Raw genomic sequence first — 27,774 nt, 5'->3', positions numbered from 1 at the left:
AAAACAAATTGTGAGAACTGGTTTAAGTGGTACTGGCAGATAAGACAATTTGAATTTCCTTGTTACGTTAAAGAATACTAATCAGCATTTCTGTTTGGAAATGGATTGTGACTGATTTTATCTGTTTAAACGGGATGGAAAGAGAGTTTATTGCTAAGACTGAGTGGTGAGGCTGGAATGAGAATGTTTCGGTTCTTATTAGCTTATCACAAACTTAGAGCCTCAACACAGGAAATATGTGTGATCACACATTTCAAAGCTAACAGAGGAGAGAAGAATGCTTAAGTTAATTTATTACATCAGGTAATATCACCCTAATTAATGTTATCAGCTATACTGTAAAATAACACGTGGATCCGTTGAGAAAAAATGAGAATGGAGAGCTCCATCACTTCATAAATAGGGTTGAGTGAAATGAATCTTATCCTTTATTACTTAGCGTCATGGTGGGAAAGATATTGTGATTGTGAGACAGTGACTGCAGTGACTTTTTAAAAGAGCACTTTCTTTATGTCCCATTGACCATTGCTGGTTCGCACCCTGACTCCCCCTGCCTATATGTGGAACTATGTGCAAGACACTGATCCTGTTTTTTTCATCAGTATACCATTTTAACAACTCATGATTTAAATTTAATAAACCGTTTAAGCTGAAAAGCAGCCCTCGCTTTAGCCAGACTGTAATACATGTACCAGGGCTGTATAGATCAAGCAATGATGAAAGCAAAGAAACTTCAAAACATATAGGAAAAAAAGAGCTTATATAGATAATTATTCATAATTTGGTTTTGATCCACATTTTTTGCAAACAATTCTTTACAATCAATTCAGTAGTGGTATAAAAAATGTCAGCAAAGTGGTGGATCAACTTTGCCATCCCTAGAGCCATGTTGTTAGTGAAATAAGAATGTATGCATTCAAAACAGTTACTGTAGTGACGTTTGCATTTTATTGCAGCCATAATTTGATGCAAATATTTTTATGCGTTAATTCTTAACATCACAGAGCCTTCATGTCTAATCTTTGTGTTACTGTTAAATCTTGATAAGCACATTTTTGTGGATATCAGCAGCCCCCATCCTACAAAGCTTGTTTAAGATGGTTAGAAAAAGAGAAGCTGTGGAGAAACATAATGCAACCACATAAAGGTGTTCAGAGCATCACAGTTTATAGGTTAATGCTGCATTAACACTCAAATAAATCACTGCCAGAGTGTCCCTTTTAAAAAGAAAAGAATGTCTGGATCTTTCTTCTAGTGTGGCAACACTGAATCCGTGTTATTGGAAAATACTGGGCGTTCGATTCTTCACTTACTCGCGTTTAACTTGGCAGAGATATGAAGATGGGGAGCAGATAATGTGAAACAAAGGTTATTGAGGCAGTTTTGATTCTGTGTTTATGCAGGTAAAAAGCCTGATACAACTGAGAAATCCTTTAGTATTCAGCTTTAATTTCATCAGAAGATATCAGAGATACAAACAGAGAGGAAGACATTATTTCCTCGAGCCTGGATACAATGTTAGTGCCATTTATATTGGGGAAGATCTGGGTCTTTCAAGCCAATGTGATATTGTAAAGACCATTTTTCAAGAATGTCATTTTATTGAAGATCAATATCTGTAACCTTGGCTTGTAAATAAAAAACAGATTCAGAAGCTTCATTGATGTTGGCTGCTGTTCAGTTCCTTAATGAAGACTAAAGAGCCTAATAGTCTAAACAATAAACAGTGATGGGCTTGTTTTTAATAGCAAACTGATTAATTTCTTTAATCAAAGTCATCTTTCTCCTTGAAGTGCAGTCAGTTTTAATTATGCTGCAACACACCACAGACACTGCTGTTACTCTTCTGTGAAAACCCTGAGAAATTTCCGACACATTCTAATGAACGGATGATAAAATTGTAATGAGTTTTTACATGGGGAGTTTAATTTCAGAGTGTCTCCTCACAACACTGTACTCAGACCTGCACATTGTCATGGCAGGTGGGATTTTCCTCGCAGCTCTTCTATTGTGTGCTCAGTTTTATTGACATGTTTACCTCTGTCAGAGACACTGGGTTCGCATCCCGAGTTTTTGTTTGACAGGCAGCACAGGAGAACTCTGAAATCTCCACATTTTCTACAGAAAAGCCAGAAACAGTTGCTTGGGTTCAGAGTTTGGATTTTGGTGCTGATAGATGATTTTTAGCTGAATGAGCTGACAACCAGAGAGTTGGTCCAAATCCAGAGGGAATAACTGTAAAACCAAGAGATAAATGACATGAAATTGCAAAAGCAGGACTCATATGGTTTAGGTCTAATAGCAATTTGGAGAAATGTAGCGATAGCTATTATAGCTCACCTCACCTTCCTTTATTAGGTAGTGATTTAAATGCTCGCTTTGTGGCATGCCATTTATCAAGGATGTTTTAACAAAGTGCCTTCATGCTGCAACTCTAAATGGCCCAAACAAATTGCTGTTTGTGTGTACTCCTTATTATCGACGACTCTGTTGCCAGTAATTGCTGTAGGAATGTAATATTCAGCCTAAAGAGCCGCTCAAATTTGTGTCTGTTCTTTTCAAATTTCTGCAGCTTTGATTTGATTATGCACAGAAAAACATTAGCCCAGCTCTGATTGAGGCTTATTGTACAGCCTTGAACCGTGTTTCCGCCTCTGCAAAGTTAATGCCGCTTCAGTCCTTGAATCTAATGTAAATTCAACTGCGTGAAACGCACTGTCAGTGCAGTTGTGATGCCTTATGTAGGTCAGTTCTTCTTCAGCGTTCACTGCTTGGCCTTGTGATGAGGAATTTCGTTTTGCGAGGGAACTTTTATTATTCATACTCTGACAGAGATTGGAGTTGTGGTGCATTAAAGCATGACGTTGTCATTTCCCCACTCTCAGAACTGTGATTCCCTTGGCCCCAAATTGGAATTAGACCCAACATTTGATGTTCGCCTTAATTGTTTTATTTTATTTTTTGCAATAACAAAACTCCTGTTAAGCCTTGTCTCTCTGAGAATAGTACATCATTTTCTTGTTTTTGTTTTTTGTTTTCTCTCCTCAAACTGCTGTTTTATTTTTTTCTGCAGCTTTCTAGTTAAGGATTCATGACTCTTTCTGTCATAAGTTATACAATAGAACAAAGTGGATTTCTCAGATTTCACAGATATATTTCACACTGCTTTCTGCATTTTCTAACTGGCTCCAAAATTGATCTGAACTCCAACACAATTTTTCAACAATTTTTCTTTTCTAAGCAGCAACTCACATTAGGTGAGTAGCGTGAAATTGACCTCTGAATAGTAGCTGTGTATGTGTTACATTGTAAAGACGGGGAATTCAAACCTAAATAGATTCTCTGTGGGACTCTTGCTGCAGTATGCGCATCACCTTAATGCCCTAACAAATATTGCCTTGTGGTGGTTGGACTGTAACGATTTGCTGGATAATCAGCCGCCCAGATAAAATCACAACTTGCTCACAGTTTCTCCCTGTTTGTTGCTCTAAAGCAACATGAGACCCCATATATCTTTTTGGTACTGTCTCTTCTGTTGATCTAATTGGATACCCTCTGTTGCCTACAATGAATCATTGCAGGACCTTTTCTCTCCCCTCAAGTACTTATTTTTTATTGAAAGCAGGGTTCCCCTGAATCACAATGCTCAGCTTTAAAAGTTGTATTTGTCCCCTGGCTCCAGTCATTGATCTTTTTTCTTTCTTTTTTTAACAGCTGTGTCAGTATCACTTTTATTCCAGCAGGGGATTAAAGGTCTGCTTTTATGTGTTCTGCCTCCCCAGAGAAAGTCCAGGGGTTCAGGCCATTCTCCCCACTCCACTAATTGACTCTTAATTTGGCAAATGTATTTTAAGGTGGAATGAAAAAGCTGAGCCCTCTTTGCTTTTCCATACAGAGATCACACTCCATCCCTTGTTCATGTATTAGTATTGTTACTTGTCGGTCCTTTGCCCTTGACTCCTGACCTCTGCTGATGGAGAGGAAGCTCTGATGCAGGGAGTTTAGCAGTGACACAAGAAACAGAAGTGAGGCAATGAAGTGGTTTTGGAATGCACCCCATGTTTTGACTGAGAGAAGTTTAAATCCCGCCAGTTCTCAGGCTCCCTCCACTATGGCAAGCATCTGACTCGGCTGCTGATCCACACCGCAAACTCCTCCAGGAAAGTGGCTTTCGCTGAGTCGATCGAACGCAAAGATTTTTTTTAATTACTCGTCCACTGCAGAATAGAAAGGCACAGGCTTCGCCTGTGGGTATCAGAATCGACTTGAGTGTATGATGTTTTAATGAGCCTGGCGTGTAAATGATTTGTTGCAGTTGCAGCTAATTTGTTTTTCTTCTGCCTTTTCAGTGAATGGATTCTCAGTTGACTCAGAGGCAGATTTAAAGCTTTCCAGACACATCAGGATGTCAAAGATCTCCAAGGCAGCCAAGGCTGTGAAGAAATTGGATGCAGGGAGTGTTATCCGGGCTATAGTGAGGTCAGGTCAGGCAGCCCCTGGACCCCCGCTAGGCCCCATCCTAGGACAGGTAAAATTACTTCAGATTTCACTTCATGTTCCATCGGTTCAATCCGTGTAATCAGGAGTATTAATTTAATTGCAGGAGCAGGGCTTCATTTTATCAACTGACCCTCTGCACACAGCTCTCATTAACCGTGAGACAACCTGATCTTTCCTCATTTTCACTTGGACAGTCACATAGCTCTCTCTCTCTCTCTCTCGCTCTCTTGCTCTCTCTCTCTCTCTCCAGTCGCCTCATCGTACATACTCACCACCACCTCCATCTCCTCCCATAGCGCTATTCATATTCCCATTCTTATTCTAGTCTCACAGCTCCATTGTGCAGGTGTATGCCACATACTGACTCAATCTGCAACTATTTTCTCACAGTTTCCTGGCCAGAGACACTAACACGTCCATCCACAGCAACTGTCCATACACATTAGCCTCACTCTTTACAAGCCAGTTGATGAAATGGGATTGAACCTGTGCAGGTTTTGTCTTAAATTCTTGTATACTTCTGTCTGCTTCAATTGCTCCAGAGAGACAGCTGCGCCTGTCTCATTTTTTTTATTACTCAGCGATGCACCAGTACAACTTTTTTCCCTGCCGATGCCAATTCCAACAAAAAAAAAAAAGTACATTTTGGCTGGTACTATAATAAAATAAATCAGCAGTCCTCATAAACTGAACAGTGAACAAGGGCAGATGGGAGGGAGTGGATTAAAAAAAATAACTGAGACAAAATTTTATTTCAGAGTAAATAAAATAATATTTTCTTTTTGAAAACAGTTAAAAGCTTCTGCTGTGTTCTTTAACCTCCTCTGTCTCTGAGCACGCAAGCATATTGTTTTAAATATTTCTTGTAAATGTGTATTATTTCACATCATAAAGGCACAATCTGCTCCTGCTTTAATGGCCATTCAGCTATTAAACTTTGATTGTCCCATACAAGATTGATTGAAAGCAACTCTGTGGCTCGGTCTGTATGTACAAATGATCCAGTTAGCCTCTGTAATGGACTGTCCTCATCAGCCTTGGATGCTGTTGGAAAACCAGATCAATTCTCACAGTTAATCCGTCTCCGTTACTTAATAATGACACTTACAGAACAGAATGAAAATGTGATCACGGTCTGACAAAAGAGCTTCACATGATTAATAATGTAAGGAAAGAACTAATGTTTGTGTCAGAAAGAGTTAAATGGTGTGAAACAATATTTTTGTCATCTGACAACAACAGGGCCATCACTTTAGGGTTCTGTTCAAAATGATGTACTCTGCTGTCACTGGTTGCACAACATAATATTTTCGCATTGCTGTAAAGCAGATCTCAGTGCCGGCTGAGTTTGATGTACTGCTCAAAATAATTGTAGTTTTAAAGGATTTCACACAAATTTCTCTACTGCTGTGTTTGAGCTTCTCTGTGTTCTTTTACATATTTACTAGATTCCATTCTCATTCCTTTTATATTCATTTATCGAGGCTGCAACTAACGAATATTTACTTTTACTGATTACTTTGAGCATTTTCACAATTCACCAGTGAATCTTTTGGACTCAAACTTTCAGAATGTCTGAATGTGAAAAATGTCCCATAGCCCAAGGTGATATCCTTCAGATTTTTTCCTCTCTGTTTTTGTCACAGTTTTTTTTTTTTTTTTTTTTGATGATGATGATGATTTCACTGACATGTCATTGGCAACGAAATTACTAATACAAGGTTTAAAAAAGCTTGTTCTTAGGAATTTCACAGTGCTTAACATTCTTCTTTGTTTGTGACCTGACTGTTGAGGGAAAAAAAAACGGAGTAGTATGGTTTCTACACTGAAATTACATCCAGACATTTTTAACCAATACAGTAAAGGACCTGCGCTTTTATCTCAACCCATTTCAGCATCTTTTATTCCAGCTCAAAAATACAGCAGCTAAGAATTTAACTGCTGCCAAGTGAAGAGACAGTAATAACCCAATTTTACCGTCTCTGCACTGTTTACCAGTTAGATGTATAATTGATTTTGAGATCTTTCTTGATCACATTCAGGGCTCAACTAAATCTCCCTCCCCCTCAGCTCAGCTGAGCTCAGCTTAGGAGCCTGCTGAGTTCCCCCTCAGCTGAATCTGAGAATGAAAAACTTGCATTGACTGTCGCTCAGCTCTTGACTATAAAGGTCATTTAGTTCTTCTTCTTGGCACATTTGTTGCAGTGTTGCCTATGGAATATTAAAATATGACTGACAATGAACCTTTACACATTGTTACCTAATTTCACATAACAAAAGATATTGTAGAGGTGTATTTTGTGTAAAGCCTATGTTATTTGTATGGCCCAATCACTATTCTTGACTGGCACAGAATATATCTTCAGTGGCAGCAATAGGCATACATAGAAACTCAAACAATAGGAATCATACATTTTTGAACAATCCTTCATGTCTCTCACATATAAAACCTGTCACAGTGTCAGTGCTGATATGCCAGCATCACTAGGTGCCTGTGGTATTATCGGTGTTCTTTTCCCCCCAAAACCCCGTTGCCTTTCCAAACAATGCTATGGTTTGATTTTCATTGTTTCGAATGTGAAATGTGTAAAAACTCAAGACGCTACACGCAAACTCTGAACACTGGTTGCTTTAACTTCTTCAACCAGCATGCAGTGTGACCATTGCTGCTCATTCCTCGCTCTGACCTGTCCAAACACTGTGCTTTTAGCCTGAACCATGTTAAATTATGAATGGAAGGCAACATTCTTTTTGCTTTTAGTATAATTGTTTTTTTGCATGTCTTAAACAACAGACTGTGTCATGTTTTGTGTTTAACTATTTACTTATTTTTTCTTTTAGTCTCTGCTTTTTATTCTTGACTCTTATGCTTATACTGGATATAGTTGCAATATAAAAGACTAGTGTCAACTATAAAATGTCACAAAGTCCTACTAGGTACCCAATAACATTTTCTCCCCCAAATAGCATTTTCTGTCAGGGCAACACTTTGATTAAAAATAACTGTAATTTCAGTGGTGGAAGGCTGCCAAGGACATTTATTCAAGTACTATTCTTAAATGTAGTTTTGACTTCTACTTTATCTGAGTAAGTCCATTTCATGCTGCTTTATACTTCTACCCAACAATTTTAAAGTAATATATGGTACATTTTACTCTACTACATTTTTCTGACAGTTACATGTATTTGCAAATTTAGATTATTAATAAACAATGTAATTGAATATGAGGAAACAAACAAGAAATGATTATCAAATTTAATGTATTTAGCAGTTAATAAAACTAACCAGGTGCAATATAATTTCCTCAGTAAATATAAAACGGTTCATTCAGCATGATTTAGTTTTTGGTAATTTAAAAGTATTTTTTTATGTTACCGCTGATATTTGTAATGCAAAACTTTTTTTAATCATATTTTTAAACTGTGCTTTTGCTACATTTAATTACTGTAAGAAAAATATCTATTTACTACTTTCACTCTGCGCAGCAAATTGTCACATTTATAAACTAGAATCTGCAAATGTTTGGCACTTGTTTGATGACTAACCTCAATTATTCAGACTTCGTTCCCGGTGGTTTTATTTCATTTCATTTCAGCAGCAGGTGACCCCTACATCTGAGACCACTATTAACATGCGTTTGTCACAAGTTTGGCATCGCATATCATAAGAGCCTCTGATTCCTTTGCATCATTTCTTTCTTCTAGAACACACTTTGTAGTTCTGTCTAAAAGGTGTGGTAGTGGTGGTGTGTGCTATGATGAATGATTTAGACATCTGTCTGTTAAATGTGTCTCTCTGCCACACTAGGGTGGTGTGAGCTCCTGGGCATACTGTAGCTGTCGGCGTGTCAGGGGTAATGAGATGAGACGCGAGTTGTAGCCAAGTGCTCAACCGAGCAAAATATTCCCATATGTTTGTCTAAAGGTGCCTTGTTGTTGACCATGTCATTGTAGTCAGGGCGGCATGTTGCATGTGTGTCTCTTTCACACTGTGTATAGCAAGTGGTAAATAAATGGCAGTGGGCAGCCACTCTCCTTTAGGCAGTGGGCCTGGCCTTTTAATCTTAGCCAGCCTCTCCTCCTTGTTTTTTTCCCCCTCATCTCTGACTAACCACCCTTGACAGGGGAAGTGCAGAGAGGTAGGCTGCCTGTCAGCTGTGGGGCAAATTTAAACAAACGAGAGAAATAAAAGAAGGAATGGGAGACAGAAAAAAGCTAAACTGACAGCTTTGGTACAGGAGAATAACTACAGTATAGAGTGAAATTAGCACAGGCGAATGTAGGGGAAGAAGAGTGAGCAGCCAGCGAAGAAAGAAAACAGCTCATACACTTTTCTTTAGGAGCAAGTTATGTGAGTTGGTGGGAGCTAGGGGAAAATGCTGAGTATTGTATCTAGAGCTTAACAGGTGTAACAAATTCTAGGAGGTAGTCATTTGCAGAGGCTGCTGCGTATGCAGTCAGTGCTTTTAGTATAATAGAAATATAAGAAGTTGCCCAACAGAGAGTGCATGGAGAAAGCGTGTGTTTGAAATGTAAAGTGAGCGAGGGAGAAGGAGATGAAAGAAACAGAGTAGGTGAGAGTTGGATGCTGTCTACTACGCTGCTTATCTTTTTGTGGTTTCTCCTTAAAAGTCTCTCTGATCCGGAGAGAAATTTTCCCCACTGAAACTTTTAAATTAATTTCTTTTTTTGTGGCTGAGTCTGTACATTAGTCTTAATGCATCCTGTAAATACAGCCTGTAAATCAAGCATAGAGCAGTTAGAATAAGCGCTTGCATTTTGACAGATTGTCTCAATTTCAATTAATAGGGCCATTAGAGCTCAGAGGAGATGCCGGTGGATGCGTACACCGCCGCTGTGAGCAAAGAGCCAGTGCACTGTGAAAAACATAACACACTTATTACAACTCTTGACATGCGCACCCCATCACATCATGACTTCTCTCTCACTCAGCATTAAAGCAGACAACACGACAGCACACTCAAGGATTACTGCCAGAGTATCTCAGCTGATGGAGCCACTGGCATAATTGGGATAAATGACGGCCTTTTGTTAGAATGCTGTTCTGTGGCGTAAAGAGTACCTTTTTCTGCCTTGGCTATGTCCATTTAAATCACCGGTTCAGTATGAGGAAAAACATAAAAACGCGCTCTTCTCTGTCATCACAGAATAGGACCAGTTGACTTTAAAATAAAGGAGACTTTAAAAATTGAGGAAGTTATTTTTCCCTAAGGCCTATTGGTCCTGCATAATTTGGATTGACTGGTCCTGACTTTCTCTATGTGTGGGTGATGGGCTGCCAATAATCCTCTAACAAAGTAGCCAATGAATTGTCAACAGTAGAAGAGTATGAAACACTTTATTAGTTTGCACTCTGTCCTGAAGGTGTAGCTGACAACTGATGTGGTTTAAGTTCACAGTATACACATGACACATGTCCAAGTTCCATATGGTACACACAATGCACCAGCTTCATGAGGAAACAAGGCACTTGACTATACTATAAATCCTCTACACCCTGCTGCTCTGACCCAAATACCTAAACACTACAACACCCACATTTGAACAGAGTTGTGAATGAAATATTCCATCCACCATTCTAAAGGAAATTAAAAGTTAGCTTTTTCATCTAAAGTAAAAATAAAATGGATTTGAGGATGGGACAGACCGCTGGACAGGGTTTTTTTTTTTTTCTTAAAAAAAATGACTGACTGCAAGACAATAGAAGATAGCATAACATGAATTTTGAATGTGTTTTCAAAAAGTGAAGGGATTACTTACATACTTACAATCTGTCTTTGTAAACAATGTAGTAAAATAGACCTGCAGTTTGAGCTACAGTAGCATTAAGATGCTTTTTTGCCCATCTGCCATTCCTATCTTTAAAATATTCGGAGGGCAAATATCTTTTATAGAGATTGCAAGTTGTGTTATGCACATTCTGTTTTGTTTTTTAAAGTTTGCTGAAATGGATGTGAAGGTACAGGATGCATAAATTAGCATCAATTAGGTGATGTTCAAATTCTAGATATGAACCAAATAAGACACCATTTGGGAAAGATGGTGGACCATGAGTCCCATGAGTCTGCAGGTTTTCACTGTAACCAAACACCACAGTGTCCGATTCCTTTGATTAACATTCCTGCCGAACAAGCGATAACAAGCAATAACTAAATAATTCTGCCTGCGTTGCCAGTGGTTGGAATGAAAATCTGGCACGGCAACATTTGGTGGACAGTCATCATGCAAAATAAGATAAACGTGGGAGGCTGTGAGAATTTTTTTTTCTTCATATCCTCTCTGCTACACAGACTGTTTACTCTTTAAAAATTGCAGTTCATATTGTGGGTAATTTTTACCCATTCAGACCTATAACATGTAAGAGAAATCCAAGGAGAACATCACTTGGGGTCATGAATAGACTTTGATTTAAAGAGTCACAAGCGAAAGAGGTTGGGAGCCAGTGGGTTGGAGTCTAAAATACTGAAGCCCAGTGTAGAGTGAGTTTTACAGCTAGATGGATTTTAAATTGTGCCTCTGTAGTACTGAAGGAACAAATAAATCATCACTGGTCTGTATTAAATGTTCCCTATAAAGTGTCAGAAAATGTGATCTAAAAGGTCACTATCTGTATGTTGGCATCTTGTGGCACAAACCCCATGAACTGATCTCAGATTTAACGCACAAGTGAGTCACAGATGAGTGTTTTTTCCCCACCCCGTGCCGATACACACGAACCAGAATTAAAACTTAAAGATTATATCTGATTAAAAACAACTCTAATTACAACAGCATGATAGTTTGTCAAGAACAGGATTTAGGATATTTTGGCAGTTGAGGCAGTTGTGCCCAGATTAAAAGAGAGAAAACATGACGATATTTCGACATACATATCTGTAATATTCTTTACAGTCTGATAGATGTGTTCACTGTGTCCAATTTAAAAACGCACTCCCACAAACCACAGCAGTACTTTTGCAGCTATTCTTAGCACAAGAAAATGTACAGAAAGCTGAGCTTGCCAAATGGATTTCCACAGCTCTCCATCACAATTCACAAGTTATCTTGTTGGATGTCATAGTGGCTTGGCTGGTCTGTGGGGTGTTTTTTTTTTGTGTGTGTGTGTACATGTTCAGGGTAATTCTCTAGAGTTCATGGGATATGAAAGAGGGTCCTAAGGGTGTCTCCGTGGGCTCCATGCTGACATGTGAGACAGTGTGACTTTGGGAGCGAGACAGTGTGTGATAATGAGAAGGAGGACCTTTCCCCTGGGCCTGGCCCTGGCCCTCTCCCTGCTCTGAGCTCTGGATTGGCAGCGTGGAGTCTCTTGGTTCTGCTCCGGACACAGTGTCAGCTCCTCCAGCAGTGTGCTCCTGCTTGTGTCTCTCCCAGGCTGAGCTCAGCTTCACACCCAGAGCCAGCAGGTTTTTCCCCAGGAACACGGTGGACACACGTGGGTCCCTGTACCACAGCATGCCTGTGCCCCTCAGGGCCAGGGTGAAGATATTGATTGTGACCAAGCTGAGCCATGGGTACAGAGCCTCTCTACGGGGTCCCCTCTGTCCTGGGAGCCCTGTGGCACCCAGCTCTGTGAGGGCCACACAGGGCAGCAGCAGCAGGAGAGCATAGCAGTAAAAGAACACCAGACCCTCGGCCCAGATGGGCAACTTCTGCTCGAGGACCCCTCCAGTCCCCGCTGCAGCCCCTCCCTGGGCTTCCCATAGACCTGCCTGCAGATCCAGCACATCTAGCAGGTCCACTACGACCCATAGCAGCCGGCCTCTCACCTCCTGCTTTCTGCGCTGCGGGGTCATGTGGTCCGCTCCTGTCAGGATGAGGAACAGGGAGGGCAGGCAGATGGACAGCAACAGGGTGAGGGTCTTCCTGGCGAGCGGGTCAGGCGGCCGACGCTCCTGCCGGTAGTTATGGCAGACGAAGAAGAGCTTGAGCTGGAGCAGTGACAGGAACAGGAACCAGAAGGCGTTGGCAAAACCACGCCGTGGCGATCGTGCCTCTGACACCACTCCGGCCGATACGAAGCGCAGTGCCAGCAGGAAGCCCACGTCACCTAGCAACACTGCTGCACACTGCCAAATACCGGGTCCTGGAAGACCACGAGCCCCCAGCATGCTCTGCTCCAGCAGGTAGAGGTCCACCACTGCCATTGTGCTCACTGTGACCAGGGTTGATACGCACACCTGGGGCGTGGGCACCATGCCTGAAAGAAACATACACACAGATGCAGCGTGGGAACTCTGTTACATCGGCAGGATTCAGTCTCTGCTCACATGGCCTCACTCACTGCCATCTGTCCTCAGTTAAACGACACATTTGCAGAAAAAGAACTTTTTTTTACCCCCCAGCATTAACTCAAAACCAAATGTAAAATAGTTTGATTCCTGTTGCTATGGTTAGAGACACTGGCTGCCGAGTAAGCAGTTGGCCCCCTTCATCTTCAGCCAGAGCTACATCTACTCTGGCTGCTCAAGCTGAGAAGCCTGTTAAATTGTTGTTATTGTTTCTTTTTTGTATCTCAGTGACTCTTTGAAATAAATAGTCTTCACTTTCCATGAAGGTCCTAACATTGTTTCTTTTTGATTTGATGGTTTTCCAAGTTCTTTGCTGTTTTTCTCTTTGCTTTTTTAGTTTCTGCTCTTTTTTTTTTTTTTTTTTTTGTACTGAGCTTATTTATTATTAATTAATTGTATTGAGGCACAGCTAGGTGCCCTGTCAGAGCTTTTTCTATGCCTCTATAGCCCGCCTTGCTTATTCTCATACTGCACTGCAGCCTTTAATCATTGTAAGTTCCCCTCTTATTTCAGATGAATATTGATAACTTGCTATTTGTTTAGAGATGCGTTTGACTCGTGTCTTTGTGTACACAATGTGTGCGTCTGGATGAGTGCATGCAGTTAATGCTAATTTGGCTCAATGTGAAGTTCATGCTTTTCTTTTTGGCTCATATCTCAGCCACCGACAGCATAAACCTCAGTATTGATCTCAGCGTGAGAAATAATAATAGAACCATCTCTTTGTCGTATTTAGCTGAAAAGCACAGTGGAGACCGCTGGACTGTCTGTTATCTGCTCAGCACCACTCAGGGGTGTCAACCCCTCAACTGGATCGATGACATTATAATATAAAATCATTACCAGCTCTGATGTGTCGTAATGGTAACAGTTGAGTGTGATTGAGCGAGGGACTGTCGGCATGATTGCGGCCTCTGGAAAAAGTGCACCACTGAAAAATGTGTATTGATATCTTGCCGATGGAAGACACATCACTTCCCTCGCTTTAAGACTAACGGGAGCTCTACCATCTCCTCTGTGTTGTCTGAATCATAGAAGAGGGCTGAGGAACTCCACTGGGTAAAAAGGGGTTTAGTGTGTCTGTGTGTGTGTGTGGAGAAGGAGAATGAGCATAAGAAGACTGCAAGTGAGAGATTAATAGGCCTTTTTGCTGTCTACATGCCTAATAAAGTGTTACTGCATGATGGTAATAGTTCATAAATAAGCTCAGGGGAAGAGGGGGTGAAAGTGATGAAGAGGAAAAGACTCAAATGCAGATAGAGTGACTTCCACCCACTTATATGAAGACATGGATTTCATGAGCCAGCTTGGCCTGGATGAATCCGAATGTATTCATCACCGGAGGTATTGAAATATCACGCACATTAGGGTTTGTTCTGAAACAGATGAATCAAAGAGATGAGGAAAGGAGCGATCTCAATTGATTAATCCCCTCGCAGGCATAGTGGGAGGACAGGCGCAGATCATGCCAGCATTCGGAATATCTGATTGTCTATGAAGCCTTTTGTCTCACCACAAGCTTCAACTTGATTATCATTCCAAAATTGAAAGTGAATTGAAAGAATTTCACAAAGCTGCAGATTGAGAGGATATTGGAATTTAAATTTGGTTTTCTTTTCTGGGGAACAAACCCACTTTGCAGTGATGCAAGAGGGGGAGGGACGGAGAAGTTTGCAGCTGGCTTTTTCTCTAAAGAGGTCGTGCCTCTTAAGTTATTCCACCTGCGCCTTAAATTCCACCCTGGAAATCTCCCTGTCAGCCTGTGTTTGTGTTTTGACTCCCCGTCAACACTGTGTAATTTATTCTGCTGTGAGTGAGGGACTGGGATGACAGCCCGTGTGTCCACTCAGCTCATCAATAATGACCAAATTCATCATCCCCCTGTCTGGGGAGTGACACTGCTGCTGACAAGGTGAGGCAACCTATTTTGCTGTAAGCATGAGTAATGACATGTAATAGTGTGTGGGTGAAAAATTAATTCAGTTTTATGTTTTTCCATTCTTAAGCCTGTGTTATCTTTTGCATTGAAAATAATTTCCACCTCTCGTCTTTATCAAATGTGACACTAGTGCACATGGCTCCCACTCCATGTGCACTAGTGACTAAGTAATCATCCAAAAAAGCTCTTAAATTCTTTGCAACAGACAAAGATAAAGCAGGGGGTGGGTGGGGTTGCCACATGAATTTGTTTTATATTAATAGTGGGTGATTTCCAGGCGGGCAGAAATCCATGTAGAGCAGAGATTAATTTGTCTACACCCACAGTTTATCTCCATAAACACCTCTCACAGAATTACATCAAAGACACCATCCTTCACAAATTATCACAGGTGGCACTGGAGCACCAAGGGCATCAGTACAACATCTATTCCATTATGTGCAAACTAATTAATTAATAGAGAAGCAGGCAGTGTGCAGTCCCTGATAATGCACTACTGAATAAATCCCCTCTCAGGCTTAAAGGCACAAAATTGAAACATCTGTTGATTTATCAGGTATAGCAGCCCAAATGTTGCCTGAGAGTCCTGTGGCATATTTTACAGTTAGCACGTTTTTTTTTTTCCTTATATGTGTATATAGTAATAATCATTAGCTGCCCAGCATGCAGTGCAGTTGTGCACCTGCTGGAAATGTAACAATATCTATTAAATAGCTTATATTCAACACCTTTTTTCATAACTACCCATTAGCTGTTGTTACTGTGGGTTTCTCCGTGCACGGCTGGTAGTAAAGTGAAGCTTTATTTACCCAAACCATTCGTCTTGCACTTGGGCTCGATCCTCCTGGCGTAATTTACAGCCTGTAGTATGTTTTCTTCCGAGTGGAAGCGCTGTCTGTGTCCAATAAAGTGTCTTTTATTGTCGCTGATGAGCCGGGCTCGGTGGGAAACTCTTATTCTCTCAGTTCGGGTGTTCGTACGCAGTCAGGCTCCGGAAGAAGGCTCATCGTGAGGCTGCTGGAGGGGAAAGTCAGCGCCGCTGCCACACCAAGCAAACACGAGTTTGTGGGAACGAAAAAAACGGCTCGGACTTGTCAAGATTTTTTCCTCCGTGCAGATCAGGCATAGCAGACATCCCCCTGCTGGCTCCCTGGCTATTGCAGAGGCGCGATCTGGATCTGAATTTAGATCTGTCACCTCCCGCAGTGTCGGGGTCTGCTGCTGCTGTCGGTTTATCTTTTGATACAGCAGTAGCGGAGAACCGAGCAGGGCTGCTCTCGCAGCTGCTGCCGCTGCTCGGTCGGGTTCCGGCTGTGCGGAGGAGCCGGGAAGTCGAACAGAAGTGGAGCAGAAGCAGCGTCGGTGGCGACGAGGAATCGTTAAAGTGGAGCCCGCAGCCCGATCCTAGCGAGAAGATGGGGAGAGGGGAGGAAGAGCGGTGCAACAGCGGGAGGAGGGCGAGGAGAAACTCACTCACGCTGTCCGAGTTTGGTTGTGGTGTTCATTTGTAAGCAGGTTACGTGCTCCAGTCCAGACCTCCCACCCCACTGAGTTTCTCATCCTCTGCTCAGCCATCAGCTGTGGAAGTTTAGCAGGAAGAAGAGCCTATAAATATTTGAAAGCACCCAGTTACAGTATACTCATTGGTTATGGTAATCATGATGATGCCACTTGCAGAAGATTAGTTGCATTGTTGAGGAGCAGGCTGATGCCTTGTTTACCCTTCCTCACTGGAAATAAGAGCGAAGGAAGTGGAGCGAAGGCGACTTGTAGCCCGTGGACACGTTTAGAGCTCAGAAGGCAGATGTTACAACTTTAATTAGTCCTCCGTCTGTCTACTTACAGTCTTAGTCGCACAAGGAAATCGTTCCTCTGTTGTAAATTAACTCATTAGAGCCAGCTTACCACAGACTTAAACAAACGGATTGGGAATTTCTGAGTACGATCTGGTTAAAAAAACGAGCCTTTTGGAACTTTTTTTTTAAACTGACCACTCACTTCCTTCAAGAGCTACATTTTTAGGTTCTTTTTCAGCCACAGATGTGGTTCTCAGGAATTTCACAGAATCGCCTTGTCCTTAAGGTTTTGCTCCTTCAAGTGAATCTGTCGACATTCCAGTCTGCACCTTTGTCATAGGCACAAAGTCCTCAGCTCCCCTCTGACTGTTGCTCTCAGTGTGCTGGGTTCATTTCAGTGCGATAGGTTTAATCAGACTGGTGAGAGAGAGGATGGAGACTCATCTTTCTTGTCAGATTCAGCTCTGCGCTCTGCTGGCTTCCAAGACAGGAGAGATTTTCCATTTTCCTCACTTCAGAGTGGGATTTTTTTTATGTTCTTCTCCATTCATCCTCTTCTCTCTCTTGCCTTTGTCTCACCCCTCTTGTGTTTATCTCATTCTCTCCTCCATTCTGCTACTATTCCCCTCTTTTTCTTTTTTTGTTCCCTGTGGGTGTGGTTGAAGGTCACTCTGCACACTGCCTTTCAGTGTAGGGAGAGAGGCAGGAAAAAGGACAGTGAGAAATGCAGAGGACGGCGAGGGGCAGCCAGGCGGGCAGTGTGTCCACAGTACTGTGCAGTCATCACTTTTGGTTAAGACATGATTGGAGAAGTTTGGAAGGACATATGGGGTTAGAGCGTATCCAAGAATGCTAAAGGCGTCAACAGTGAGCTGTGCTCCTCATCAGGCCTGAGGCTGACTTCCACAAACTTGGAGGCCTCTTATCTCTGCACCTTCCTTCTCTTTGCTCTTACAGGGTGCAGTTCAGACTATTCCCCTCACTGAACATTGCACTTTTAACATTGTCCCAATCATGATGGACATTAAAAAACAAAAAAGTCAGTGCAGTGTTTTTCCTCTTTACTTCCAAAGATTCTTCTTCTTTGTCTAAATCTGCTGCCTACATTACCCACAATGCAACCCAACTGCCAACAGCTCAGTCTGAGATTAATGTCTAAGACGCTCGTGGCGGGTAATGTTGCCTCGAGCCTTCGAGCATCAAGCTGAGTGAGGAGCAGCTACAGAGGTTCACCTCCCCCCAGATTTCCTTTCATTTTCAAACTTGTCGCCTTTGGTCCCAGCCGATGTTGACTCAAGTAACGTCACGCAAAGGAGTTTATCAGACTTTGCACAGCTCCCTCTGGAGCGAAAATGGGTGGTACAAAAGCTTTTCCATATATGCAGTAGTTCCTCCTACACCGTGTAAGCAGACTTTGTGTGAAATCAGTAGAGTTCTCCTTTAAATGGCAGTGAAGAATTCCCCCTCGTCTCTCTGAACACTCCACAAACAGCAAAAGCTTTGTTAAAATGGCATCACTGGTTGGTTTTGTTGCAGTTTCTTGATTCCCTTTTTTAAGTGTATCTCCTCCACTTGTCAGCATATGTTAGGATTTTCTTTCAGTGATCTCCAGCGTTGAGCCTCAGCTGCCTGCAGTTCAGGCTCCTGTGTTTCTGCTGCAGCCTCCACACGTGATTAATCATGTGAAGTGGCAAAAAGCACAACACTGTCGAGACTGTTAGGGAGACCTAATGGAGGTGAAAATGGGATGTTTTGTTGCGATGCAATCCATTTTGTTCCACCATCGCCTGCTTGCCTGCTTTCACTGTACCCTCAAAGAGCAAAATCTTCACGTGCCAGGTACAAAAAAAGTGAAGGCTGTTTCTATTTTAAGCAAAGATCCAGACAGCAAAAACACTGTTGAGAGGTTCTGGCTTGTTTTGGTTGTTATAAAAATGAGTTTCTGAATTTGGTTCGCTCCGTCAATTCTGCGCTCATGCCCATTTGAGCAGCGCACCTCAGCTCTTTTATGCCGGGCTGTATTTTGGCCTCAGCACAGTTCACTGGAGACTGGGGTGAAAATCGTTTTCATTTTCCACTTTTAGGATTAATCCACTGATTCCAGGGTGGAAAATCAAGTAAAATGCATGCCCACCGTGAACTCATTCTGTTTTGTGCTGTTTGCAGTGTGTGGCTGTGTCTGTTGGACCCAAAGTGCCTCGCTGTTCAGCCTCTCGCTCTCAGTTACCCCCTGTGCAGCTGAGGGGTTCAGCATGAAACCTAATCAGCTGTATGATTCTACAATGTAGCTGAATGTGATAAAATGCCAACACTGGAACAGATTAAATGAACAAGGTAATGAAGGTAATGAATATGGGAGTTTCACACTGAAGAGTTTAATTAACCTTGCTTCCCACTAGCCTCTCTGCGCTCTAACACCTTCGTCACTGTATCACAGCCCTCCACTGGGGCGACCGCCAGGGGCAATTTATCCAGTGTCCTTGCATACCAGGGCAATTAATCCTTCCTCCTGCCCCAAGGCCTTTTCTTGCATCTGTGTCGTTTATCTCCATGTTTTGCATGCTGCCATAAGCACAGTACTTCTCTTGACCTACTCTCTTTCTCATCTCCCTCGATGTCTTCCTCTCCTCCATTCTCCTTCTCTTCCTATTTCCCTCATTTCTTTTTCTCCTGGTCTCTCAGATGCAGAGACACCTGCGACCACACACAGCGAAAACCTCCTCACCGTCAGCAGTCCTTGGCAGCTTAATATGCCCACACATCCACTCTTCAACTGATAGTCTTGTCAGATTGAAAGGAGGCCGAAGCATTCATACATAAACATACACACACTCACCCATATTCATGAGGACCTCCTGTGGTCTTCTCTTCTCTTTACTTCTCTCCTTTCCCATCGTTCACCTCGGTCAAACAAACCTCCCTTTCATTGTTCAAATATTGACCACGATCACTGGCCACATTGTGACAACTTTAATATACCTCAGCGTTCTCTCTCTCTCTCTTGCTCGCTCGCGCTCTCTCTCTCACTTACTCATCTCTCTCTCTCACCCATCTCTTTCTCTCTGTCCCCCTTCTCACACACACACACACACACACACACACACACACCATCCCATCCTGCCACACCATTGCTACATCTTGTTAAAAAGAGTTAGTGAAGCTGAAAGGCCAATCACATTAACACGCAAGGAGTGTCAAAAAAGACTGCAGAGAATATGGTGGAAGGGTCAAATCAAATGGACACTTCTCAGCGTTTAATTGCAAATGCCTAATTGCTCCCATAATTATAAGTAATAAGACTGCCTTGCTGATCTTGAATGGATCATGTAGCAATTATTCACTACTGTCGCTACTGGATTTGATGGCGAGAAATATCTTCGTAGATTAGCGTTTAATCCCAGTGGCCAGGATCTCAAAAGTCTTTGAAGATGTGTGGCTGAATGTCTGCGTCCATGGCTGGCATGGAAGGCCCCGCCTTGGGTGATAGGCTGCAGCCATTTTATACTGGAGAGCACCCGGCTCTTATCAGTCATGGTGGAAGAGAGAGGCTTTATCCAGAAGCTCGGACTCGAGGATGATTAGATGCTCAGATGCAGTGAGTGGGGTTAGCGATTTGGCCAGGGTACAAATGTTAGTGTTCCAATTCTCTCTCTCTCTCTCTCTCTCTCTCTCTCTCTCTCTCTCTCTCTCTCTCTCTCTCTCTCTCTCTCTCTCTCTCTCTCTCTCTCTCTCTCTCTCTCTCTCTCTGTCTCTCTGTCGCACTGCCTCTCTCTCTCGCGCACTGTCTCTCTCTCTCGCGCACTGTCTCTCTCTCTCGCGCACTGTCTCTCTCTCTCTCTCTCTCTCTCTCTCTCTCTCTCTCTCTCTCTCTCCCCTTGTAATAAATGTCATGGGAAGTCAGCAGAGTCAACCTTGAACCTCGGTTTCATGGCTCACCAATCCTTTGCTACATTTAAAAGCTGGCGATTGCAATTACCAGCGTGGTCCTATCACTGTAATTATTGCAGTTAAACTATTAAATAACCCAAGGCCAAAATAAAACTTGCTCTCACTGTCATCTTCAGATGCCTGGACTGTTGTGTTCCACAGAGCTTAATTAAAATATGATTACCTGTCTCTGGTGCATAATTAATTGTGACCAGAGCTCAGGGCAAACTGTCTTGTGTCCCAGAGTGGGTTATGTCTCTCTTCCTCAGGCCCGTCTTTTCTCTTATTTGCAGCTCTTTATCCTTTTTCCCCCCATGTTTGTTCAAGCCTTCTTGGCAGCAAAAGACTATCTGGTCAGGAAAGGCCCTGTAAAATCTTCATCTCTGTCTATCTTTAGCACAGTTACTCTTCTGTCTGCATAATGTCTCACTGGCTGAGCTTAAGCGCATATTAGAAATATCAGGCATTATCTCTGGCTGGTCAGGGAGTCCCTTTCATGACATTAAGGTTTGTGGGAGAGATCATTATCCAACATAGGCTGAACCGAAAAAAAGGATCAGGAGCTAAATGTGAGAGGCAGAGCCTGAGGGTTTGCATTGACTCACACAAACATCACAGTCTTTATATTTATCCATATTTAATTAGACTTTTCCTTTGGTGCTCCCTCCCTGCTTGTTTACCCTTCCTATGTTGTTTCATGGGAGGCAGAGGGAGGGAAGGGCACGGGTAGAACGTAGCAAAGTTGACATGGGATTTCTATTAATAAGCACGCAAAGGGAGAGAAGGGAAGGTAGAGCCTAGCTAGGGCTCTAGGGACGTAGCTGCGTTTCATTTCATTAGTGAGATATTGTAATTCAAATTGCACCCATCAGCTCTGAAACAATAACCTGCTTCGGCTCGTGTGACGTGTCGAATTTTCAATCAGTTTGTTGTTTTGTGTTAGTGGATGCCCAGAAATGGCCACGAGTAACGAGAACGTTTTAGCCTCTAATGAAGTGATGGGGTTGTGTAGATCAGGACCCTGTTTAGCATTTATCAGGTTCTTTTGACACCTTTAGTGGAGATGACGTTCAGAGAACTTTCTGCTCCGTTAGGTTCCAATAAATGTCTTTCCTGTCCTGTCATTGGAGAATGTCTCAGGATGACTAACTTTTCATCAGATGCATTATTATAGGGCTGTGCTCCATCATGCAGGATGTGAGTTCATTAAATTGTGTTTAAAATCTTATTTTTTCTAACCCTCATTTCTGAAATCAACAATTCAATCAGTGTGTTGCCGTTGGGAAGTATAGCGGGCGAAGGGCAGTTTAAATTTCAGCTGTAATAATTAGATTCTTTATTACTTTTTGCCTCTGAATTCATCTCCAAAGAGGAATGGTGCAAAGGAGCAGCGTTGGCCGGGTGTTGACTTAATGTCACCCATCCATTTTGCTTTCGCTCTGGTTGGTCTCGCAGGAGCTGGAAAATGGGAGGCTCATTCATCACTACGTTTCTCTGGCTCTGGGCACCAACATGCATTCAGTCATAGATCGAGTGACGGACACACAAACACTGACTGGAACAACAGAGAACTGCGCACACACATGCAAACAGATGCATCTCACTGTAAATATAACAAGAATAACTAGTAAGATGTGTAAAAATTACCCACCAGAATGTTACAGCAAATACACTTTGTGTACATCACATATAACGTGTTTGTACTGCCACACACCTGCTCCATGAACAGTTCATGCATGTGAATATAGTCAGACCTCTCTGAAGCTTAGGGATTGATTGACTGACAGCAGCTCAGCCATCTGTATTCTGGCAGCACAGTGTGACATGAGTGATATTCAGCTGATGTTTGCATGCTCGGATTCTCCACTATTTTTCACGTGGTTATCACCTCTTTTTTCTTTTTTTCTTTTCGTTCTGTTCCCATCCAGAGAGGAATCCCCATCGGGCAGTTCTGCAAAGATTTCAATGAGAAAACCAAGGAGCTGAAGGAGGGCATCCCACTTCCAATCAAGGTCCACGTGAAGGTTTGTACAGCTCGTTGTTGGTCCCCCCAACCCGTTGCTGACACTTTACATTTAGCACTTTTCTCCTACCGTGATCGTGGGTAATTCTACCGGCTGCATAACGTTAATAGAGCACTTTCATTATTCAAACTCCACCACTGAAGTAAGCCTTTTCCATTTGCATTCATTAATGAAGCAATACCCCGAGGAAGTAGGAGTCAAAAAACATTAAGTGCATGCAAGAGATGTGAATTACTCAGAAAAGAGGTGTTGTGAGCGTGTAATTTTTAATTTTATCCAACCACATATTTTTTGACTCGAACAACACCCCTCTCACTTTTTCTGTGCGTGCCTTCAAATCAGGAGTTTTGTCCATTTTCAACTCAGTGAATTGGGTGGTAATGACATTTGTGATGTAAGCTTTAATCCTTGAATTTATTTTGTCATCCAATATCCAGAAACCGCTCTACTTTCATGTCTTGCTGCTGTCCATCACTCCCATCTGCTGGTGGTTTTGGTGTTGTGCTTGTTCTGAGCACACTGTACTTTGTACACTCAATGTGTCAAGTTTAAAGTGTGCCTGCTGCGTGTTTGTCCTCGTAAGCAAGTGTGTCTCAGCTGGCTTTAACCTCAAGCTTGTCCCTAGCTTTGGGCATATCTGATAATGCCTTTCATCTTACTTTAAAGGAACAGTTTGACATTTTGTAAAATATACTTATTCACTTTCTTGTGAAGGGTAAGAAGAGAAGATGTAATATCTGTGTAATGAGCAAGAGCCGGAAGGCAATTAGATTAGCATAAAGACTGGAAACATGGGAAAACAGAGCTTAAGAAAATTAGTCTGCTAGCACCTCACCAATTAACATTATGTTTAACACTTGTTTAATTCATACACAGACATGTTATAAGACTATCAGTTTATAATTATGCTAACAGCTTTCTGAGGCTCAAGTCACTCACAACGGTGATTTCAGCCAAAGGCTAACTCGAACATCCTAACATGCTGCCATTTTATTAGCGCTGAGGGACTTTGCAGGTGTATGATCTCAAGTCAAAAATGAACACACGTTTTAACCATCTGATAACGGTGCAAAAGAGAGGCCAGGGGCATCAGCAACACTGTTAAAGTTCATCTTGAGATGAAAATGAATGCGTGTTTTATATGATTATGGTCATGATTATGCATCAAAGGGTTGTTGAGATAGTTGTCCCTCTGCCTAACAGACTGATGCTTCCGAAGTTGGAGGCTAAAAATGTGAACTTGTGGTTTGACAGAGACCTACCTGCTGGAAGCATTTCTTGACAAAGAGTGGCTGGGGCCTTGTTTGTGAACAGATTGGGCAAACTAGATACATACGTGATAATTAGGGATTTTTAGATTTAGCGAGATTTTGTGCCAGTCTCTTTCCTGTTTTAGGCTTTATGCTAAGCTAAGCTAAAAACATTAACACCCGCTCCTAAAACCAGACAGCCTTTTTTGTTTTTGTCCGTTTGGTCTTATCCCATGAATTCAGGGTCACCACAGCGGATCATTTGTCCGCATGTTGATTTGGCACAGTTTTTACACCGGACACCCTGTTGACACAACCTGATAGCCTATTTGCCAAAATGTTGAGTTCCCCCTCAGATGTTATTAAAGGGGTTTCTGCTCCCATAGTTCTCAAACTTCCATTCTTTCTTTGTCTTAGTGTTTTCCCCTTTCTCATTTTAGCTGTCAGAACAAGCCTAGTGCAGTAAATATTTTTGTTTCATCTTATAAAATAGAGGAGGAAACAACAATGACATTGGACCTTTACAACCAACAGCTTTTACACAGATGTTGAAAGGTCATTGCTGTTAGATAACATGAATCCGATGACAAATCGCCTGCTTTGTGGTATCTTCTCAGCTCACCCTACAGTTTGTTGCTTGGTGTTTATGTTTTCATTTTTGTTTTATGTGAGAAATAATGGTAAAGTAAACTTTCATCAGATGATTTATTGATTGGGTCTATAAGTCAAATTAGACGTGACGTCAGTCTCCAGCCAGGGAGTAAATCTGAATGCTAAAAAGCGGCTCACAGAACCCCATGAGGCTAAAGAGGTTATTTTTATTTTGGTCCTGAGGGGAGGATGGGCCGAGCAAACAAGGCTGGAGAGCAGATGTGCAGCAGCACACAGTTGAACAAGCAAGGGGTAGACAAAATAATGTAAATGCCTTGTTTAGGCTTTGGTTACTTGAAAGATAAAGTCAGTTTTACATCATTACATTCCTGATCAGGACTTTGTAATGTGAATGTTGTTTTTCTTGGTGACAGTGTTCCCCTCTTTTGGCCAATTGTTTAGGTTTCAAAACCTGACAATTTGACTTATTTGGTTCACTGTCAATGCCATTATTAGTAGACTTTTTGCAACAGCGGTAGAATCCTTTACAAACCTCTAGCCTGCTCAATCTGCAGTCAAAGAGAAATTAGCTTGTGAGTGTTGTGGAGTATTTAGCGGACAAAGATTCAGCAATTTCCCTCAGGATTTGGTAGACAAAAACAGAACTGCAAAAGAGAGAATAATGGACTGAAAATGTTAGCACCATGTTAATACAACGTATAAAAGCCGGTAATTGATATTCAAATAAGAGTGCATTAAAATATCTCAACTTTATTTTGCAACAGTAACAAACTGTTAGTAACCTTGTGTAAAAGTTCAGATTTCTTTTGTGCTTTGTGGGTTTGGTTTCTACAACAACTCCTAATTGATTTTGCCCAAATAAATTGCTTTTAGAAAATAGAGCCAGCATTACTTTCAAGGGAGTAGGACATTGTTTTTGGGATTACAGCTTATTTTTATGAAAGCCTCTTTCACTATTAGCTTGTGGTAAATAGGCTGTACTTACATAGGGGTTAAGTGATTTCCTCATTGAAAAGATGTGGAAAAGAGGAGCCAGGATTGAACCACCTACCCTGCTGTCAGCAGTTAGGCGCACGGCTGCCTCAGTCCACATGTTGGGTTTGGTTTTTTTATGGTAAGCAGCTCAGCTTTTGTTCATTGGGTTTAATGCAATTTAAGAGGCCCAGCTAATGTTACTGAACATATTATTACATTCACCAATCAAGTCAGATGGAAACAGTCAGCTAGAGATGACATTTTGTACTCACAGAATGAGCCAACTTTAGCTTGATTAGCTTAATGCCTGCAGAGACTGTTGTCTTTTCAGCCGCAAAAATAAATGCTAGTTGGTTAGTTGTTGCAACTGTGGTTGGTGTAAGCCTGTTTTATTTTATTTTTTCTACCTCTGTCCTCCATGATACATTAAAATCAAGCACATGTTCCTTATGGGGTTTAGTGAAATGTCAATTGAATAAATGAATAAATGTGAAAATAAATATTCTGGATTTTGTCTGGCGTACATTTGTTAGGGATGGTGGTGCTGCTCTTAAACCCTGGCTACCACAACAATATTATGTCTCATATAAGTCTCATGTCGTCACATTCCTACCTTTAATCACAGGTTTTAATTTTTATTCTCCTCTGTCTCCTCAGCCTGACAGGACGTATGACCTGAAGATTGGCCAGCCCACAGTGTCTTACTTTCTTAAGCAAGCAGCTGGCATCGCGAAAGGTGCCAGCAAGACAGGTGAGATGTGCTTCTGCGCAGATGTATCTGCTCTCCCTCCAGTTTAAACCCACTGAGCCTATCCTGTAACAGACACCTCTCCATGGACTTGGTCTGGAGCTTTGTTGTGATTGATGTTATATTCATGATATGTGGGGGGAAGTGCAGTAAAGGAAGGCAGTAGCAAAGGTGGTGTGTAAAGGAAAGAGAATTATGGATTTTCACCTTTTACGCTTCTAGCTATCTCCAGCCTCAGTTCAGTCGTTGACTCCTAATACCACCCCTTCCATGCTCTCCAACCCGCACACACACCCCCACTTTGTCTTCTTATGTGCCATACCTTCCCTTTATAAATTAAATTTTTCATTCTTTCTTTCTTCAAGGCCATGAGACAGCAGGGATGGTGTCGGTGAGGGCGGTGTATGAGATCGCCCAGGTGAAGGCTCAGGATGAATGCTTTAAAATGAGGAATGCCTCCATTGAGACGGTCGTCAAAACCATCATTGGCTCGGCCCGTTCCCTGGGCATTAAGGTTGTCAACGAGTAAGTCCCAACTCTGTACTCCCATCACATTGACAGCGTGCCCCATAAACCTGGGCAGTGTACAGATAAACAACACACTCTGCAAAAGAACATGTGAAACAAACAGCAAGTAAGCAATAGGTCATCTGTGAGATTTGCTAAGTGGCCACTAGAGGTCATATAAGTGCTCATGGTGGCCACAGCAAACATAAACTAACAACAGCTACAGTATAAAATCAGATCCAATTTAGCAATTTAATACAATTGTATTGTATCCCTTTTTGAGATCATTTTTTAACACTTGGGTATTATACATTTGGAAACACAAACCCAAGACACCCTGCAATACAAGGCCCTCCATGGTGAGCCTGTGAATACATCTCATCCTTCAATATTGTAGATTGGTCTAACCAAGTAATACAATGCTACACAAATGATAAATACTCTCTGGTTCCATCTTCAAATGCGAACATTTAATTTTAATTCAATTTTCACTGTATTTTACTGTATATTCATCGGTCTTTCAATCGTTTGTGCAAAACAAAACATTCTTCTTTTAATTTTTTTTCATTTAAATGATTTTGTGACTAATTAACAATTATACATAAAGGAAAACACTGGTAAAAAATCTGATATAAGTCTGACATAAAATCATAGAAATGTTGCAAATGTTTTGCCTCTTCGTCCAAAATCTTATTTTCATTCATTTACGACAAAGAGCAGTGTGTCCTAGGTTTTGGTCATTTATTTCTTCCTTCACTGCAAAGTTAATACCTCACACCAATTGATAAATCCCACTAGGATTCTCTTAATAAAGGAAATATCCAACTTGTCTTTGGTTTCAGTTACACAAAGACCTTAGATCCTGGTTCACTTGTTAATCATCCAAATAATATTGATAACTGTAATATTTAAAGTCAACTTTGGCTCTAACAGAAAAGCATGTTAGTTACAGCCTAACAGGCTAATTACAGTTGTATATTACAGGCAGGTGATGCTGTATGAAAGTGGGGCACCAATCACCAGCATATGTCAGTGCCAAGATCTTGTTGCATTTGTGTGAAATAGCTTAAGATTTTACAGGTGTGACATCCCTCACCCATCCCTGCAAACTTGTTTACCTTGGAGGGGCTTGAATCTGAATATCCACCTTTGTTTTTCACACACCAGATGTTGAACATTTATGATAT

General features: G+C 41.7%; 2 protein-coding genes across 3 annotated transcripts in view; one reads left to right on the top strand and one right to left on the bottom strand.

The window, feature by feature from the left end:
* mrpl11 (mitochondrial ribosomal protein L11) overlaps window positions 1-27,774 on the top strand; it is a 34,411-nt gene that overhangs the window by 5,826 nt on the left and 811 nt on the right. Inside the window, exons 2-5 of the mRNA XM_067519603.1 lie at window positions 4,350-4,528; window positions 22,400-22,495; window positions 25,990-26,083; window positions 26,446-26,605. Coding sequence (XP_067375704.1) covers window positions 4,406-4,528; window positions 22,400-22,495; window positions 25,990-26,083; window positions 26,446-26,605 — 473 coding nt within the window. The 5' untranslated portion in view covers window positions 4,350-4,405. The remainder of the gene's footprint in view (window positions 1-4,349; window positions 4,529-22,399; window positions 22,496-25,989; window positions 26,084-26,445; window positions 26,606-27,774) is intronic.
* On the bottom strand, window positions 11,632-19,495 carry tmem265 (transmembrane protein 265). Of its 2 annotated transcripts, none has more exons than XM_067519598.1 (2): window positions 19,381-19,495; window positions 11,632-12,718 (listed from the first exon to the last, which is right to left on the bottom strand). In XM_067519598.1, the coding sequence occupies exons 1-2, from the start codon at window positions 19,436-19,438 to the stop codon at window positions 11,646-11,648; spliced, it is 1,131 nt and encodes a 376-aa protein (XP_067375699.1). In that variant the 5' UTR covers window positions 19,439-19,495; the 3' UTR covers window positions 11,632-11,645. The 2 variants fall into 2 exon arrangements, with proteins under 2 accessions (XP_067375699.1, XP_067375700.1); XM_067519599.1 differs by lacking the exon at window positions 19,381-19,495 and adding an exon at window positions 15,558-16,703.

This window comes from Channa argus, chromosome 10 (assembly GCF_033026475.1).
Source record: "Channa argus isolate prfri chromosome 10, Channa argus male v1.0, whole genome shotgun sequence".
In the NCBI taxonomy this organism is placed as follows: domain Eukaryota; kingdom Metazoa; phylum Chordata; class Actinopteri; order Anabantiformes; family Channidae; genus Channa; species Channa argus.
Note: the sequence above shows the minus strand (reverse complement) of the source record. Positions and strands in the feature narration are given on the sequence as shown.